Source organism: Haemaphysalis longicornis, unplaced genomic scaffold, assembly GCF_048455015.1.
Source record: "Haemaphysalis longicornis isolate Haplotype H1 unplaced genomic scaffold, Haemaphysalis longicornis Haplotype H1 scaffold_2, whole genome shotgun sequence".
In the NCBI taxonomy this organism is placed as follows: Eukaryota; Metazoa; Arthropoda; class Arachnida; order Ixodida; family Ixodidae; genus Haemaphysalis; species Haemaphysalis longicornis.
This window is the reverse complement of record NW_027526295.1, coordinates 286,774,284-286,790,185: the sequence shown is the minus strand read 5'-3', so window position 1 is coordinate 286,790,185 and position 15,902 is coordinate 286,774,284. Positions and strand designations below refer to the sequence as shown.

At 47.8% G+C, this 15,902-nt stretch overlaps 2 protein-coding genes across 4 annotated transcripts in view; both read left to right on the top strand.

Moving 5' to 3' along the window:
• The first annotated feature begins 388 nt into the window (after positions 1 to 388).
• LOC144170815 (heparan-sulfate 6-O-sulfotransferase 2-like) lies at positions 389 to 6,126 on the top strand. Of its 2 annotated transcripts, XR_013322683.1 has the most exons (3): positions 389 to 1,114; positions 1,366 to 2,114; positions 3,842 to 6,126. XR_013322683.1 is itself a non-coding variant. In XM_077700830.1 (2 exons), the coding sequence occupies exons 1-2, from the start codon at positions 579 to 581 to the stop codon at positions 2,048 to 2,050; spliced, it is 1,221 nt and encodes a 406-aa protein (XP_077556956.1). In that variant the 5' UTR covers positions 389 to 578; the 3' UTR covers positions 2,051 to 6,126. The 2 variants fall into 2 exon arrangements, 1 of the variants encoding a protein (XP_077556956.1); XM_077700830.1 differs by having other exon boundaries at positions 1,366 to 6,126.
• A 105-nt stretch (positions 6,127 to 6,231) lies between these two features.
• The window catches only part of Unc80 (unc80, NALCN channel complex subunit), a 166,239-nt gene continuing 156,568 nt past the window's right edge, over positions 6,232 to 15,902 (top strand). For both annotated transcript variants that reach the window (XM_077700829.1, XM_077700828.1), the window contains exons 1-5: positions 6,232 to 6,608; positions 9,928 to 9,976; positions 13,052 to 13,072; positions 13,515 to 13,594; positions 13,934 to 14,159. In XM_077700829.1, the coding sequence (XP_077556955.1) occupies positions 6,517 to 6,608; positions 9,928 to 9,976; positions 13,052 to 13,072; positions 13,515 to 13,594; positions 13,934 to 14,159 (468 nt within the window). In that variant the 5' untranslated portion in view covers positions 6,232 to 6,516. The remainder of the gene's footprint in view (positions 6,609 to 9,927; positions 9,977 to 13,051; positions 13,073 to 13,514; positions 13,595 to 13,933; positions 14,160 to 15,902) is intronic.

Below are 15,902 nucleotides of genomic sequence, written 5' to 3'. Positions count from 1 at the left end.
TAAATAAAAACGATTTTCGCCTATGGGAAAATGGCCGCTGATTTGAACGTGCGAGCCAGCGCAAGTTGATGTTGGAACGACGGAACCACCTGCAGAGTGAAACGCACGTTTGGGATTCACGTACGGAGCCAAATGGTGCAGCAGACGATCAGAAAATGCACCTAGAAATGAGCTAACAGACGATCAGAAAACCCGGTTTTCGGGCTCGCACGTCCAAATCGCCGCCATTTTCCCATACGCGAAAATCGTTTTTATTTATTTTCAGGATAAACAGGTAAGTACCGTTGTTGTTCCCGGTGTCAAACAAGGAGGCTATGCTCTAACGGAAGGCAGGCCATTTGTCTGTGGCCTTGCGCATGCGCACGGGCTACACCGGTGGATTGCGATCCTGCGGCGACTACGGCAACTACGGCGCCGCATTTACGTTTTTTTTTTATCCCTTGTCAACAAACATGGCAGCTCACGTAGTTTTGCTGCTGTTGCTTCCCAACCGATAAAGGTAGCTGTATATTTACTTTTACGCCAATACGGAACAAGCTATGTCTCCTTAGTTAAAAAACGCGTACGGAGTCGGTGGCATGCACATTTTCACATCGACCGTTTCTCGGTCTCTGCTTGTTTGTGCAGCGTTTGTGGCCGCTTTCGTGTTTATTCTGGTCTGTTCCGGCAGCTCGTCGTCCAGACTTAATTATCACTGGGTGCGACTAAAGCCTTCTAATTACTGGCAAAAGTTGAAGGACCAACGACTTCACAGCGACCACGCGCCTAACCGCACGCATCACGATCGGATCAAAGGCAATGCGGATACTTCTTCCGTCCGAGACGGGGACTTCAACATTGGTGGCTCGGACGTAATTGTCCTCCTGCAAATACAAAACGCTGGTGCCAATTTCTTGGAGCGGCGGTTAATTGAAGACTTAGTACTGCAGAGACCCTGCACGTGTCGGCGAGGCCGAAAAAGTTGTCACTGCTACCGACCTCGAAAACGCAGCTCCTGGCTCTTCAGCAGGTACACGCTGGGATGGAAATGCGGCGTCCATCCTGATTGGACAGAACTGAACACTTGTGTTGATCGAGTGCTTGACGAAGATGAAGGGAGCCCTACAAAGCGCAGGTAATTGTTCCTTTCTCATTATTCCTGCCTGTACGAGTGGCACGCAGTTACTGTGGCTGATGAACGTGTCAGGTACTACGTGCATGTAGTTGCGACTGAACTCGGCGATTATGCAGTAGCCCGTTTTTACGGCCGTATGCCCCAGCATCGTGTGAGGGTGCTACAGTTCTCTATGACCGTTGTTTCTCTCACGCTGTGCCCTCTGCTGACGAAGTGAGGGGGATATATAGCTCACGAGTCTCTCCACCCAGGTATTTCTACATCACTGTGCTGCGAGATCCGGTGGCACGGTTCCGCAGCGAGTGGCGACGGTTCCACCAGAATCGAGGCTGGCATGGTTCTCGGCCCCACCCTCACTTCTGCCTGGACCAGCCGGTGTCGGTGGCGGCCCCGAGCGTCTGCTTTGAAGGCAGGAGGCCCGAAGACGTGAGCTTCTCCGAATTCGTCTCCTGCTCGGCGAATCCGGCAATCAACCGGCAGACGCACATGCTGGCTGACCATGGGCTCATCGATGGCTGTCCCCAGAACGACTCTGCAGGTTTGTTGCTGACCAAGGAGGACCGCGACACAGTGTTTCTGGGCAGCGCAAAGAGAAACTTGGAGCACATGGCCTTCTTTGGCCTTGCTGAGTTCCCGCGCCTCTCGGAGGCCCTCTTTGAGGCCACCTTTAAGGTCAAGTTCCGGGGCAGGCCGCGGCCCCGGGCTTTCTTGCGGGGCCACTCGGCAGGGCGCAGCAGGGTGGCCCCTTCTCCCGGTGAAGTGGAGCAGGTGACAGCGGCCAACAGCCTGGACGTCGCCCTGTACAGCTATGCCAAGGAGCTGCTGTTTGCTCGTTTCCACAAGCTGAGCGACTCGGACCCAGCGGTGGAGAGTGACGGCGAGTCGGAGGACGGCGAGAACTGGGCCGAGGAGGAGGATTTCTTCGACAGCCTCTGATTGGCCACTGAAGGTCCTTGTGACTGGCTCGACTCAGGACATTTAGCCTTAACAAATTGAGGAGGTTGGTCTATCTGTTGTGTTTCAAAACAGTGCTGGCTCCAAGACAATGAGGTTATTTCTCCGACAGATTTGTACTGGGCTGTTGTGCCGTGATGGTCACTTGTCAGGTTGATTCAGCAGTCGAATTGGAGCACAGAGTCATCGGCCTGCTAATCAGGGTGCATGGGCTGCTGGAGCAGTTCGCAATCATTGGCCGGCTAAGTGGCGTCACAGCCGTTGGCACGCAAACGGGATATTTCTCAGCCTGCCACATATACTGCATGGGCTGCTAATGTGGCTGCTGCCCAGCAGGCTAGAGAACATAGGATCAGTCCCTGTTAAATTGGCAGTGCTTGTGTTGTGCCTGTCAGCAGTTCGGGGAACAAATGTGTCATTTATGTCCCAAAAAGGAGGTTTTTGGTGCACATTGTCATTTTTCTGAATGGATTCCCATCCTCATAATTGCTCAAGATTTGTTACAGTTTTTGGGGCAGCAGTGCAGCTACAGCCGTGGCAATCTGTGTAGCAGTGCAGCTGCTCCCACCGCCCACTTGGCTGCCAAGAGGCCTTCTTAAGTGCGCGCCTGTTTTGCAGTGGAGGGAAGGTCTGACAGCCTCCCTTGTGGAGCTTGCAATCCTTGACAGAGCAGCTACCTTGAAAGGAAAGGGGTTCACAGTGAGTTTCCACTACAAAAGCAAGAAAGCTTTGCAGTCAGTGAGAAGAAATGCATCGTCAAGCAGCTGTTCTTATTGCTGTGGTATTTTAAGACTCTTGGTGGTAGGTAAGCTGTGCCATGGACAGTAACTGTGCCATGGTGCTTGCACCACATCACATGTTGCAGGGTTTAGGTGAGGTCCTACATTGTGTGCTGCCACAAACATCTGTGCATAATTTGCTGCTTGTGGTTAAGGTTCTTCATTTGCACTGCGTTCGTTCCTGGTTCTCGTTGTACAGTAAAACCTCATTACAAGAGACACTTGGTTATAAGAGACATTTGAATGAAAACGGCTTGGTTGTTTTTGTTGTGTTCGCCATGTTAGCAACTTCGTATACAAGAGATGTTTTCCAGGTTTTTTTAGTGTCTCTTGGAATGAGAATTTACTGTATATATTTGCAGCTGCACAACAGCCACAGGTAAGCCTAATAACAGTTCCCTAGTTAAAAAAAAAAGCATCGTGGCTATGTATGGTTTTTTTGTAAAATTAGAAAGATGGCAAAGATTCATGTTCAGCACTAGAAAAACAACAAAGGAAACAATTGCTGAAGCATCCATTCTTTAATGAGTCTTTGTGGATGCATGCTTGATTTTTTTTGGCCTTGTTGCTGGCTGTAACACTAAGGGGACCCTAAGGCCTGTTCACACTGTGACAGAAGCGACGGGAATTCTGTCGCTTTGTCACAAAAATTGGTCCTGACCATTCGACAACAATGATTGCCGCGTGACAAAGCAACGGAATCCCCGTCGCTTTTGTTGTATGTGTGAACGAGCCTTTAAACAATATTACAGGGTCTTCTGGTATGCCTCTGGTGTCACCATTGAGGTAATACATTTTATCTGAAATTTCTGCCTTGGGCGCTTCAGCTGTGCTGCTGAATGCTGTTTTTTTTTTTTTTTTTTTTTTTCACTGGCGTTTTCAAATAGCCAGTGCTCTTCTATCAGACTGCTCGATCTGTTGTTTCGTCTACTGTGGCCCTCCATGTTCTGTATTTCTATCGTGGCTGCATAACCTTTTATTTCCTGCCCTGCAGGCTTAAAAAATGAATGGTGGCTTAGGAGAAGAGTGCAGAGGGAGGCTTTGCAACTGACAGCTGAGCAGCGTGGTGATTCCATTGAGCAGGCGATACGGAATGCTCACTGCCGTAGCCGAGAGGCACGTGAAAACGTGCACTGCTTCCTGGATACTGTTGAGGACACAGAATTTCCTGTACCAATGAAGACAGTACAGCCTAATGTCTGCTGCATCGTGCCACGCAGATTGTTTCATGGTGTGGTGGTGCCATCTGGTGTGGGTGCAGTCATGGCAAAGTGTGTAGGTAATGCATTATCCCATAAGCTGTCATTACTGTAGCACCAACGTGGATCAAACTAGGTTGTGTTGAATGAGTGCCTGCCAAAGAGACGAAGCACGTTTGTATGAAGGCCCAAGCTCTGCATGTGCCGACAGGTGTGTCGCATTGCTTATGTGCAATTGACAGTGTGGTAGTACAGGCATGCACGTGAACGATATGCATTTGTGCTCGCAAGTATAGGTTGGCCAATTGTATAAGTACAGCCATTCTATAAGTACGTTGTGCACGTACAGAAAAAAAACAAGAACACCCTTGTGCATTTGCTTGTCACAGACCAAAATGAGAAGAAAAAAGAAAAAAAAACCTGTTAGATGGGGTTGAAGAAGGCAATGTATGCTGAAGCGAAGTGCATTATAGTTCATGCAGAAAGCTCCCACGTGCATTCGAGCATACATCCTGTTGTCATCATAGCAGCTAAATACTCTGTTAAGAAAAAAAAAAGGTCATTAGACTGAACCGTTCCGTCCTTGTGGCTGTGGCATTTATAATTCAAACTGCCATGTACTTGTTCTTTTTTCAACCATCTGTGAAAGTAAGACCAAGTGAAGACCGCAGTGTGACCTCCTGCGGTTTATGTAAGCTGCATGGCATAGGTGTTGCTGTATGGTAACCTAAGAAGTAGCACTGTCCATCAGCTCACTTTGGGGAAAGTTTGTCGTTCCCTTGCATATTCCATGTAGCGTCTGTGCTCAGCATGTTGTCCTTGGCACCCCCGTTTGTCACACCAAGCTGCCGGCGTCACGTGCTGTGCGTCTATAGCCCTACGCACCGTACTTGTCTAGCTTGGGAAGATTCTTAATCACGTGGGTCGTGGCACAATCCAGTCAAAGGGTACGAATAAATTGTGTGCGGTAACTTCTACTTTGATCATTGCTGGCTTTATGAAATGGAGCACCACCTCCCTGCCCATGCTTCAGGGGAAGGTGGCAGGACCAAGACAAGTGCTGTTAGGGCCATTGCTTCACATACGTATACAGTAAAAACCTGTTAATTCGAACCGCAAGGGGAAGCCATCTCCTTTCGAACTAATGAAAGTGAAAGATAACCGCACTACACTGTAGCTGGGAAACAGCAGGGCATGTGAGCAATTTGATGCTGCCTCAAAAAAGTTCATTACTGAAGTCTTGGTTTTGTTCTTAAAGGTGACAGTCAGTAGTTTTGTCTCTGTGTAAGGAATGTGGCGGAACGCCCCCTTCAAAGCTGAAGAAGAGATTGGCGGAATTCGATCCGGCCATGACTTTTGAGGGGCGGACATCACCGCTGGTGTGTCGTCTTCCTCTTGACAGGTTCTGCGCTTGTGACCTGCACAGACCCTCATCTGCCAGCGCACCACATGTGCACATCACTGCAATCGCGTCCACATTGACATTGACCGCAAAGAATGCGTCTTCCAAAACGCCTGCCATGGGGCTGTTCTACAGGCAGCGCAGCCTGGGACCGTGCAGGCGGCAGCGTTCTTCTGGCCATCCTCCTGACTCCAACACGCGCGGTTCGAATTGGTGGAACCTACAAGCTAATGGGCTTTTTAACAGATACAATTCTAGGGAGCTTGGCCAGGCCAAGTTGGTCAGTTTATAGAAATTCCAATTTGCGAGCTTTCACTGCACACGCGGTTCCTGCATTGTTAAAATTTGGAATCTGAAAATAAAAAAGGAGGCTCGCGTACTGCCGCAGAAGTGCAGTGATTGTTTCATTGTCAAGAGATTGGCAGGTCCAGTAATTGATGTATGCATTGTAGCGTCAGGTGCACTGGAAAGCTCACAGATTGCATGAGAGTGCGTGATGTTCAATTGGCGCACGTAGGGTAGCGTATATTTTACGCAAATTCGGGCCACGCGTATGCACGTGGCTATCATGAACATATCAGTATACTACCGCTAAATAAGAATTTTGGATATCTGTATTTGGATTTGGTACATGATTTTTCGTCGACAGAATAGCAATAAAGAACCTTGCAGTTGAAATGGCGTTTGTATGTCTCGCACACGAACAAGCGACATGCTCCGAGCGAGTTCAAATTTAAAGTGGCAGATACGCGGTAGGGTGCTTCTGCGCATTGTTTAGGTGAACATCTGTCCTGTGAATGACGGGCCGCTTTCCTTCGAAGTGCTCCACATTGGCTCCGTCAGCTCCGTGGCGGCGCTTGAAGGACGGATCACGTGCTCGGGATGCGGGGAAGGGATCATCCTGCCAAAGATGGACGACGACACGTAGAGTGCCGCCGGCGAGCTCCTCCGACACGAATATGTTCTCCCCTCACTCCCGTTGTTTTCTCTTTTGCACCCTGCTCCGTTAGCGTTTGGTAACGCGTTAAAGCACCCCGCCTCGCTCAAACGTTTCCTCCGGTATACGGTATGCCGAAACGCAAACTCGAGGAGGATCAGCATGAACCCGACGAGCTGTCAGTGCCTCTGCCGATACAAACGTTCCTTTGGCGACAAACAAGGTGAGCAATTATTGTCTTTCTTCCTTTTACGTGAGGCGGCCTGCCGGCAGCATTGGCGGGGCACATCTGCGAGAATCGTGGCTTCGTGCTGTGTACATTTGCCGTTCCACGTCATAGATACGGCTTGGTCATATGAGTGACAACCCAAAGTCTCGTGGCATCTTGTAAAACCGCAAGACAGTGCGTACAGCACATTTAATGCGCTTAAATGGGGACCGTCATGCGCGACTCCTGCACGGACGATGTGCTGCGAGGTGAAGCCGAACGATGCGCCATCAGTGACGCTCTTTCCAGCGCGGTCCACTTCTGGCTCCCCGCGGGCTGCTGCCGAGGCCGTGTACGTTCGTTTTTCTCGGATCACAAGCCACGTCGCTGAATTTTGAAGTGTGAATCGAGGATCGGGTTCATGTCTGGCGTCCTCCTAGCTGCGTCCGACTAGGATCCTGTTTGTTGGGGCGCCGAAAACGCCTCAACCTTTCCCACGCCCAGGGGATCGCTCAGGTACCGGCACGCACGGATTCGATTCCCGTGCAGGGGAGGCAAATCAGTGCGCGCGCACACTCCTCGAGCCATTACGGCGTGCCTCGTGTACTACGGTGTGGCTTCAGATGCGCCAATTGTTTCCTGCAGATTAGTCAGAGCGCGCTCTAAAGTAACTGGCGGGTAGCTGCGATTTCATGCCGCCTTTTGTGTCTTAGCTCCCGCCACTATTTCAGCTTGGCCTTTCCGCATAGCACCGGAGCTGTGCAAGGAAGCCATGCAAGGAAAAGAAAGCGCCACTTATCCCTTTTTAATGCAGTCGTTGGGCCTTTTCTGCACTCACATCAGCTGTGTGAGAAGATTTTCCGGGTGTATCGTTCAAATATTTGCAAGATTGTTTTCATAGGAACTTTTAACAAGCCCCGTGGATTCACCTTTTGATTACAGGTGTCATAAACTGTAAAGAGAATCATGATCTGTGCAAATGATACCAGCTAGAGCCACTAAATAAAAAAAAGGCTTTATCTGGTGACACTAATGCTGGCCTTACAATTTTCATCATTTCCATCTTTATTGCAGCTGTTGTCGCCAAGCGTGCACTGTATGGGGCATATATCAAGAACAAAAATGCAGAGGAAAGGCCCTCGCAAAGTGCAAACAACACGTCCAGTTAGTGTCTGTATTGGGTTACACAAAATTCGTTGTGCACCTTTATTTGCAGCGCAACATCTGTGCTTTGCACTACATGTGCCAGATGGTTGTGTTTTGTCTTCTTGGGTAGCCTGAATCCATCAATGTGAGAAAAGGCCCTCACGCCTATGCTTCCAAAACAGTGGCATCAGCGTTAGCACTGTCGTTCCGTAACGCAAAGCTTTACGACAGTGTCAGTGATGTTCTCCTTCTTGAAAGAAGTAAAAGGTGCAAAATATTTAAAAATGCAGCTATGGTAATTTAATTGCAATTGAAGGGAAAAGAAATATATTGTATGCGTTAATTTTACATGCCAAAGTCTTTTGTGGTGTTCCTGCTCATCTGGTTATGTTGTGTGCTATAAGCACAATCCAATACTTCCACAAATCTCTCAAACACCTATTCTGCATGATTTTCCCAAGCAGTGTGGTTATTTCACGAAATGTCTGTAGCAAATTTTTTTATCTGAATTCAATTATTTCACTTACTAATTCTGATGGCAGTGAGAGAAACCAGTGCCAGATAACTGGAACGGCATGTGAACGCACCATGTACCGCCTTGGAAATTGGCCCAGCAGGAACCACAGCACATTTAATCACTGATAGCCTTTGCCCCAGCCTTTTTAAATTTCAAACTTCTTTTTGGCTGAGCAAAAACTGGTTGTCCCTTCTCACTTGGTTGTTGCCATGTGCACTGGGTAGTACTGTGTTTATCTGGGAAACAGTTGCCAACCAAAAAAAGCCACTTGCTCCTCAACAGAGTGATCCATTCATTCGTTCCTGATTTCTCAGGCGCCCCTTTACTTGTGTTAACGTCAAGAATTACACCAAAAATTTGTGAACCATGATTTGAGATGCAAGTTCCAAACTTTTTACATCATAAATTTGGAGTTTCAGGTGCTGGTACCCTTTGTACGTTTCAAACATTTGCATTAATATATGTGGCCATTTATAGAAAAAAAGAATGTTTCCCATGAAAAATGTAACGAAAGTGTTCATTGAACACTTACCTCAGAGCAGGCCCCCACAGGGTACCCATGATCATTGAACATGTGTTTATACTCATTGTGGTTTAACTCACACTTAAATTGTTCCAAACTTACAATTACCTTATGGGTACCCACAATTGCGTCAGTGATTGTTCATTGTCAGCATACTTGCCTTTTTTTATCTGGCCTCTACAGTTACCTCTATGTGAAAGTGTTAGTTTTGACCTGCCTTCTTTCTAAACAAGAGGCTGGTATTTGTTGGGTGTCTTCTGCACTTTTCCTTTTCTTCTTTTATAAAACAACTGAATGGATGCAGCGCACACTGCAGTGCCAGAGTTGGCCCTTCTCTGGGCAGTGGGGGGGGGCTGCCAATAGATACGGCACCGAGAAGCTCCCAGACCTGCACAGAACTGCCAACAGTGCTGTTGGCAAACGTGGTGCCAAGAGTGTTCTCTCTTGATGCCCTCTTTGGAGTACAGTGTTCAACATACAGTGGCACATGCAGCTCAACAACCATGGCCCTTGTGCATGGGCTGGCTATTGCCCACAGAAGCCTTGCGGCATGTGGGTGCCCTCCAGTTGGGGGGGGGGGGGGGGGGGGGGGGGGGGAGGGAGCCTGTTGCGGCAGCATCGATGGACTGTCCTCGGCATGAATTTATGTATGAACTTAATTTAAGCATGAACTTGAACTGAAGTCTGCCTTCGAACCACTTGGGCATGTTGAGGTAACAATTTTGATTGCTGCTCAGTCGGCACATGTGCTCGCCAAACTGGTTCATGAACACATTGTGGCCCAACACATCCAGGCCATGGTGGTCAATCAAGCTGGTTGAGCCCGGAAGAGGCTGAAGTGTCACTGAACTTGTGACTGGGGTGTTTCTAGCAGTGCCTTATAGATGGCACTATATGGGCTCCACTCCATAGGGAGTGGAGCCCTCCTTGGTAAAAGCAATAAAGGACTCTGGTAGTCCACGTAGCGTTGTCCTTCGTGAAGTGCACTCACTGGCGGACTGCTTGATTGCCCAAATGCTCCCAGAGCTTCGACAGATGAGTTGCTATGCATATCCATGTTTGTGCTTTATGGCTACAGCCTTAATTGTCAGCCATGCCAATTTCTCGACTGGTAGCCAATTGATGGATTTCATTGCTTTCCGTTTCAGCCCGTTCATACGTCCAAAAATTGGCAAGGGCCACGATGCATCAGCAATGGTATGCCTTCATCTCTCATCGGGCGTGTGCGATTGTCCCTCTGGAGGAAGGGCCAAGTAACTGCTGGGGGGCGCAGTGTGCCACATGTGCCACATTCAGGGCCTGTTTTTCTTGGGAGGCATGCTTGTAATGAGATGGTGCAGTCCTGAGCTGTGTGCAGGTAAACACTTGTGGCTCCCTGTGTACATGGAGCACTTTTTAGGGGTGCATGCGCACAGTGGTGCCACTGAGCAAGCAGAGCTTCCACTCGTGTGTTGCCTGCTACGGTCGGTGGCAGCTGCGGCTTGTTAAGGGGGCAATATTGGGCACCTGAAAGATGGGGCAGCAGTTGCGCTTTCACATGGGAGCAACATGTGTTTAGAAATTTATGTTTGTTTGTCAACTTGGTTCGCTCTTCTGGGAGGTTAACGTGCTGTTGAGGCACAGCATGTTCATCGTAATGTAACATTTGCTCTTGTTATTCTGATTATCGTAAATGCAGCAACTTGTATTGTTTTGATGCAGCTTTTACTGATAAAGGCCAATGGCATAAAAGACAGGGCAATGCCCAGCGGCACAGAGTCCAAACAAGCCACCATGCACTTGCTGTTAAAGGGGTTGATTATGAGTGCTTCCGTGGTTGTGGCAGACAATTTGGTATTGGTGATGGGGAGCATGCCTGCTCTGTGTACAGCTGGCTTTTTGTTGTGTGCTGTTGGGACAGTATGCCTGCTGCCCGCCAGGAAGATCTCCATTTGATAACCTTTCACTTGATTTGGTAAATTTGGCATTTTTTTTTGCTGTCTTCTTGAACACAAAGTTTAACGGCAGCATACTTTTTGGTTTGTGCGCAACAGGATGCTTTGTTCTGTTGAAACTTCTCCCAGCCTTGTGCTGTCAAACAAAGGCAGGTTTTCATGTGTTCTCCACCAACTGTGCAAGTATTGGTGCATGTGCTTGAAATAGGACGTAAAATGAGATCTGAATTGGTACGCTAACGAGTGAACGAGGAATTCTGGTGGGACAACAATGAATTAAAGCAACAGCTAGAGATAAAAAAATAGGTCAAGTGAGAAAACAAAACTTGCACTGTGATTGACTATGGGCTGACATGAGCTTCTTGAGCCTTCTGGGTGAGATGTGCGTGTGCAATGCCCATTCAGTGTCCTGTGAGTTGCACCACGCATTATAGCTGTGAAGTACTTCCGATACTGGGTAACTGCATTGTTTTTTGTGTATGTTTTGTTGTATTGCTCTTTGCATTGTACCATGCCCTCCTGCTTGGACCGAAGTGTGGTCTGCAGTTTTTATTAAATAAATACACCCCTCCACCACAATGCACAGCAGCAGGTCTGCTCTGCTGCTGTGCATTGTGGTGGAGGGGTGTATTTATTTAATACATACTGCAGACCACACGTCGGTCCAAGCAGGAGGGCATGGTACAATGCAAAGAGCAATACAACAAAACATACACAAAAAACAATGCACAGTTACCCAGTATCGCAAGTACTTCATTCGGTTATCTGGTTCCAGTCTGAAATGGTGCGCGGAAAAAACGAAAATTTGAACGTGTCCGTTCTCGCGAAGTACGGAGTTAGTGCGTTTGTTTGGTGATGTCTTGTCGGTCTTGTGTTTAATGGAGAAAGAAAAGGGGTTGGATCAAGGGCGAGTTTGTGATTATATAAAAGAGACAGAAAATCGAGGCGGGACTTTTTTCTACGATCCTGAAGGGAAGGAATATTATTAGCTAGCATTAGGTTTGTGGGGAAGACCGTTCGCAAAAACCTAGAATAAACAAACCGAATGGCCTTCCGCTGAATCCTTTCAAGTTTCTTAATGTTTTGTTTAGTATGGGGGTCCCACACAATACTCGCATACTCCAGCTTCGGCCTAACGAAAGAAAAATAACTAAGAAGCTTAACGTTTGGAGGGGAATTTCTGAGCTTATATCTTAGGAAGCATCATTTCCTGAGGGCAGACGAGCAAATATTATCTATGTGCAAGTTCCATGATAAGTTGTTTGTTAATGTAACGTCGAGGTACTTATAGCTGTCAACCTATGTGAGTGAAGAAGACGATCCTAATTTATACACGTGTTCACTGGGGTTTTTCTTTCTTGTCGCACAAAGATATACACTTTTTTTCCAAATTTAATTCCATTCCCCCTTCTACACACCACTTACGCACGTTTTCAATGTTTTTGTCGAGTTCGTTCTGATCATCAGTACTTGTGACTTCCCGAAACAAAACACAGTCGTCAGCGAACAATCGAATTTGAACAGTAGGGTCAACAACAGTTACTAAATCGTTAATATACAACAGAAAAAGCAAGAGAGTGGTTGTAGAGAGTGCTGTAGAGAGTGCTTGTACCAGTGTGCACTGCAGTGTTGGGGCAAGTGTCCTGGCCTTGCACATGTGGAGCAAGCCCTGAACAAGCGCAGCGGCTGAGGTCTTGGCACCGCACCCCCCGGATGACACCTTTGAGCTTGGCCTAGCGCTAGTCCCCAGAAACTACAATGAGCAGGACCTTGTATAAGGAGCAGTGAACTTGTGAAAGAACCAAGGCTGGCCTGAATTAATGCGCAGCCCTCACTGCCTTTGCACACTAAGTGTGAAAGACTGCACCTGACATGCTTGTTCTGCCTCGTGAGCAGCGGATCTGTTGTGAAATGCAGCACCTGCCTTGGTGGTGAGAAGCGCCTGTGCACGGAAAGGAAAAGGAGGCCCCCTCCTCCTCTCAGTGGGACACTCGGGCAACACAGCTGGGTGGCGCCTTCTTTGCACAGTGGGCACATGCATATGTTGTGTGGCCTGCACAGGCAGTGTTCCACTGTCAAATTGGAGCTGCAATCTTCTCAATGGTAGCGATGTACGGTGACAGCCGTTCGGGAGCAAACACAGCATGACCTCGATAAGGGACAAACTTGTTGTGGACTGATGCTTCTACTAAATTATCAGACAAATATGTTCACTTCAAGCACTTGCAAGCCACCAAACAGGACACGGCATTCATTGATTGTCCAGTGATTGAAGAGAAGAAGAAAATGAGAATTGTCGTGCCTTTTGTTCTGACCTGTATCCTCACTCACTTTTCAGGAGCAAAGAGAGGCCTGCAAGGTAAGAAATCTATCATTTTGGAGAGAATAAATACCCCAGGTTAATTATGTAGATAAACCGAACATTACACCGCCATGTGAGATGTGTGAGCATTTGTTTCTCAATTTTGAAAAAAATGCGACAACAGGCCCAGTGTTGCTCACACTAGACCAGTTCTTGTGTGCCAGCACAGCCTGCATGCCCTTTTGTTCCAATTGCCCTCCCTCGCAGGGACTAGAATACAATGGTGGTGGTGGTCACTCGCTCCTTGGGAAATCGCAATTAGCCAGGGTTGAGCAGCATGCATTGAGTGTTGGCGATCTACGGGAAAATGTGTGCAGTTAACCTCAGTGGTCACAGCTGAGTTGCGGGTTTTCCTGCAATGTATAATGTGATAACTTCGTGTGGGACTGATTCTTGAAAGAATGTGTGAACGTTGATTGTTGTCTTTTTTTCCTTGCAGTCCTTTGAAAAAGTTTTGGTGCAGAACATTCAGTTTGGCTTATCACCCAGTCTGACAGTTGCCATTAAAAGCATCAAAAGGTGGGTAGTGCTTCTTCTCTTTGTTCCCTTCTCTACGCACACTTTGCCACGGGGATGCTCGCAAGGGCCGCACATTTGCCTTAACTGACCTCTGCTGTATAGCCCCATTGTCTGCAGTCAGTTCATTTTTTGCTACCGCAAAACCTAGCTATTCCTAGTATGTATAGTTTGGCTTAAAAGGTAGTCCCTTCAGTTTTGGGCATGCTACCTATGCTGTTCTAGTTGCATCAGCCACAGCATAGCTTATATTGCTGCCCACCAGATACAGGCTTAACAAGGTGCTCCGGAAGCTGGCGTACTTGGAATGGAATGGCGGGTGGGGTGCATTGGTGGGTGCAGGTGGCGGCTGGTGCGGGCGGCGCTGCCCCACGTGATGCACTGCTGTGCGGCCCTGCTGTACGCTCGGAAGGAGAGCTGCCTGGAGAAGCTGGGGGCAGCGGAGACCAAGCTGCTGTACACTCTTCACTGGATCCTCCTGGATGCGGCCGAGGAATGTACCGATGCCGAGCACAGCCAGGCTGGCCAGCCGCCGCCCGACTACATCTTCCCCATCACCGTCATCCAGGTGGGGCCGCCCTCCTCCTCCGCTTCTGCTTGACGGGGGCATGGATGCACAAGTGCACATCATGGGATGGATGCAGCGAGTTAGGGTTGCCACCTGCCCGGTTTTTGACCGGCCCCACAAGCTCTTGAGACAGCGAGACGGTTTCCAGTCCACACCTAAGACCGGCTGTCATTGGCCGAATTTTTGTCCATTGTGCCGGGACCATTATTTTCTTGTGTTTTATAAGCATGAATTGATCAACTACAGCAAGCAGGATGTGTCGACAAGCTGACACACGAGCAGAGAGAACAATGGGCGAGCGCGCTCCCTGAGATGGAGAGGTTGCAAGGTGAGGAACAACACAACGAAATCAAATGCCACCGTTTCATGTGTCACGGCTGCCGCGCCATGTGTTCACTAGGAAAATGTTGGGCTTCTTTGATTATCAGTCTTATGAGAGCTACGCTTACTATCAGTACGCATAGCACTTTGACTCGGTACAAACCGCCGGCGTGCTAAAAGCAATAAATGACCAGGGTATTATGTAGCTCTCTACTCTTGGGCCAGGGTATAGCAGAGACCTGCATAATACCCCTGTCACACGGGCACTTTCAATCGCAACTGAGTCGACCCGAATCGAACTCAATACAGATCTGGAACTGCTACATGGCAGTTTCAGTCGCGATAGAGCTTGATCCCACTCGAACTCGATCCTGGTTTCCCAAGCGCTACTGAGGTTTCCAAGTGCAATCGGACGAAAGCGATGATACTCTTGTCCCCAATGATTAATACCACAGAAGTTTACAACTTCAACTAATGCCAGAAATTGTATTGAATAACTTGACCCAAATAACCCTGGTAGCGCAGAATGTTGCCCAAACGTTGCCCAAACGTTTTCGGGTTTGTTGCCAAAACGTGGCTAATGTCCGCTCTTTTTAACTTTAGTGCAATGTTTCCCAGAAACATTGCGTCAACATAATATTATTATTGCTCCAACCTGGGGGCAATGTTTGAAGGGTGTTGTTCTAATGTTTGGGTAACGTTACTTCTCACATTCGACAACGTTGCTTCACTCTTGAAGCAACCTTCCAGCCACGTGGGACATATTTGGACAACGTTGCCATAACACTTATGGTTGGTTTTTTTATGACATTGCAGCAACTTTTCACCTACATCTTGGCAACATGCATGCCACATTTACCTATATCCATTTTATTGTGACGTTTTAACATTGCTACAATCTTGTAGCAACTTTCCAGTTACACTTTTAATGTGCAGTTAACATATTAAGAATGTTGCTTCAATTTTCAAGCAATGTTATTTCATGAAGTTGCAATAACATTGCTACAATTTTGCGGCAACTTTCCAGCTATATTTCTCAACGGGGGGTAACATTTGGAGAACGTTGCTTTATGTTCAAGCAATGTTTCCTACAATGTCAGAGCTACTTTCTAGATATGTTTTTTTACTATGAAGGCTGCATCCGCGCATTGTTCATATAATGTTTGAGCAATGTTTCTCTCTTATGTCACAATAATATTGCAGCAGTGTACAAGCTACCGTATTTTCCGGTGTATAGGTCGGGGTTTTTTTCTGAAATTTTCGTAGGTGCGTCTTATCCACCAGTGCGACTTATGTATGGAATAAATTTGGTGCATGGCGGCCACGCGTGGTCCGCGCTCTAAAAGGTGCCTGTGTGCTGCGTGATGTCAGCGCACGTTAAGAGACGCAGCTCTATGGTCTAAATGAATGAATTATTTGTTA

What these genes read in the sequence shown, in the direction of transcription:
- LOC144170815 (XM_077700830.1), top strand. Translation starts at nt 579, where the DNA reads ATGCACATTTTCACATCGACCGTTTCTCGGTCTCTGCTTGTTTGTGCA. An exon ending in GGGAGCCCTACAAAGCGCAG is followed by an intron (nt 1,115 to 1,365) that starts GTAATTGTTCCT and finishes CTCTCCACCCAG; the next exon opens with GTATTTCTACATCACTGTGC.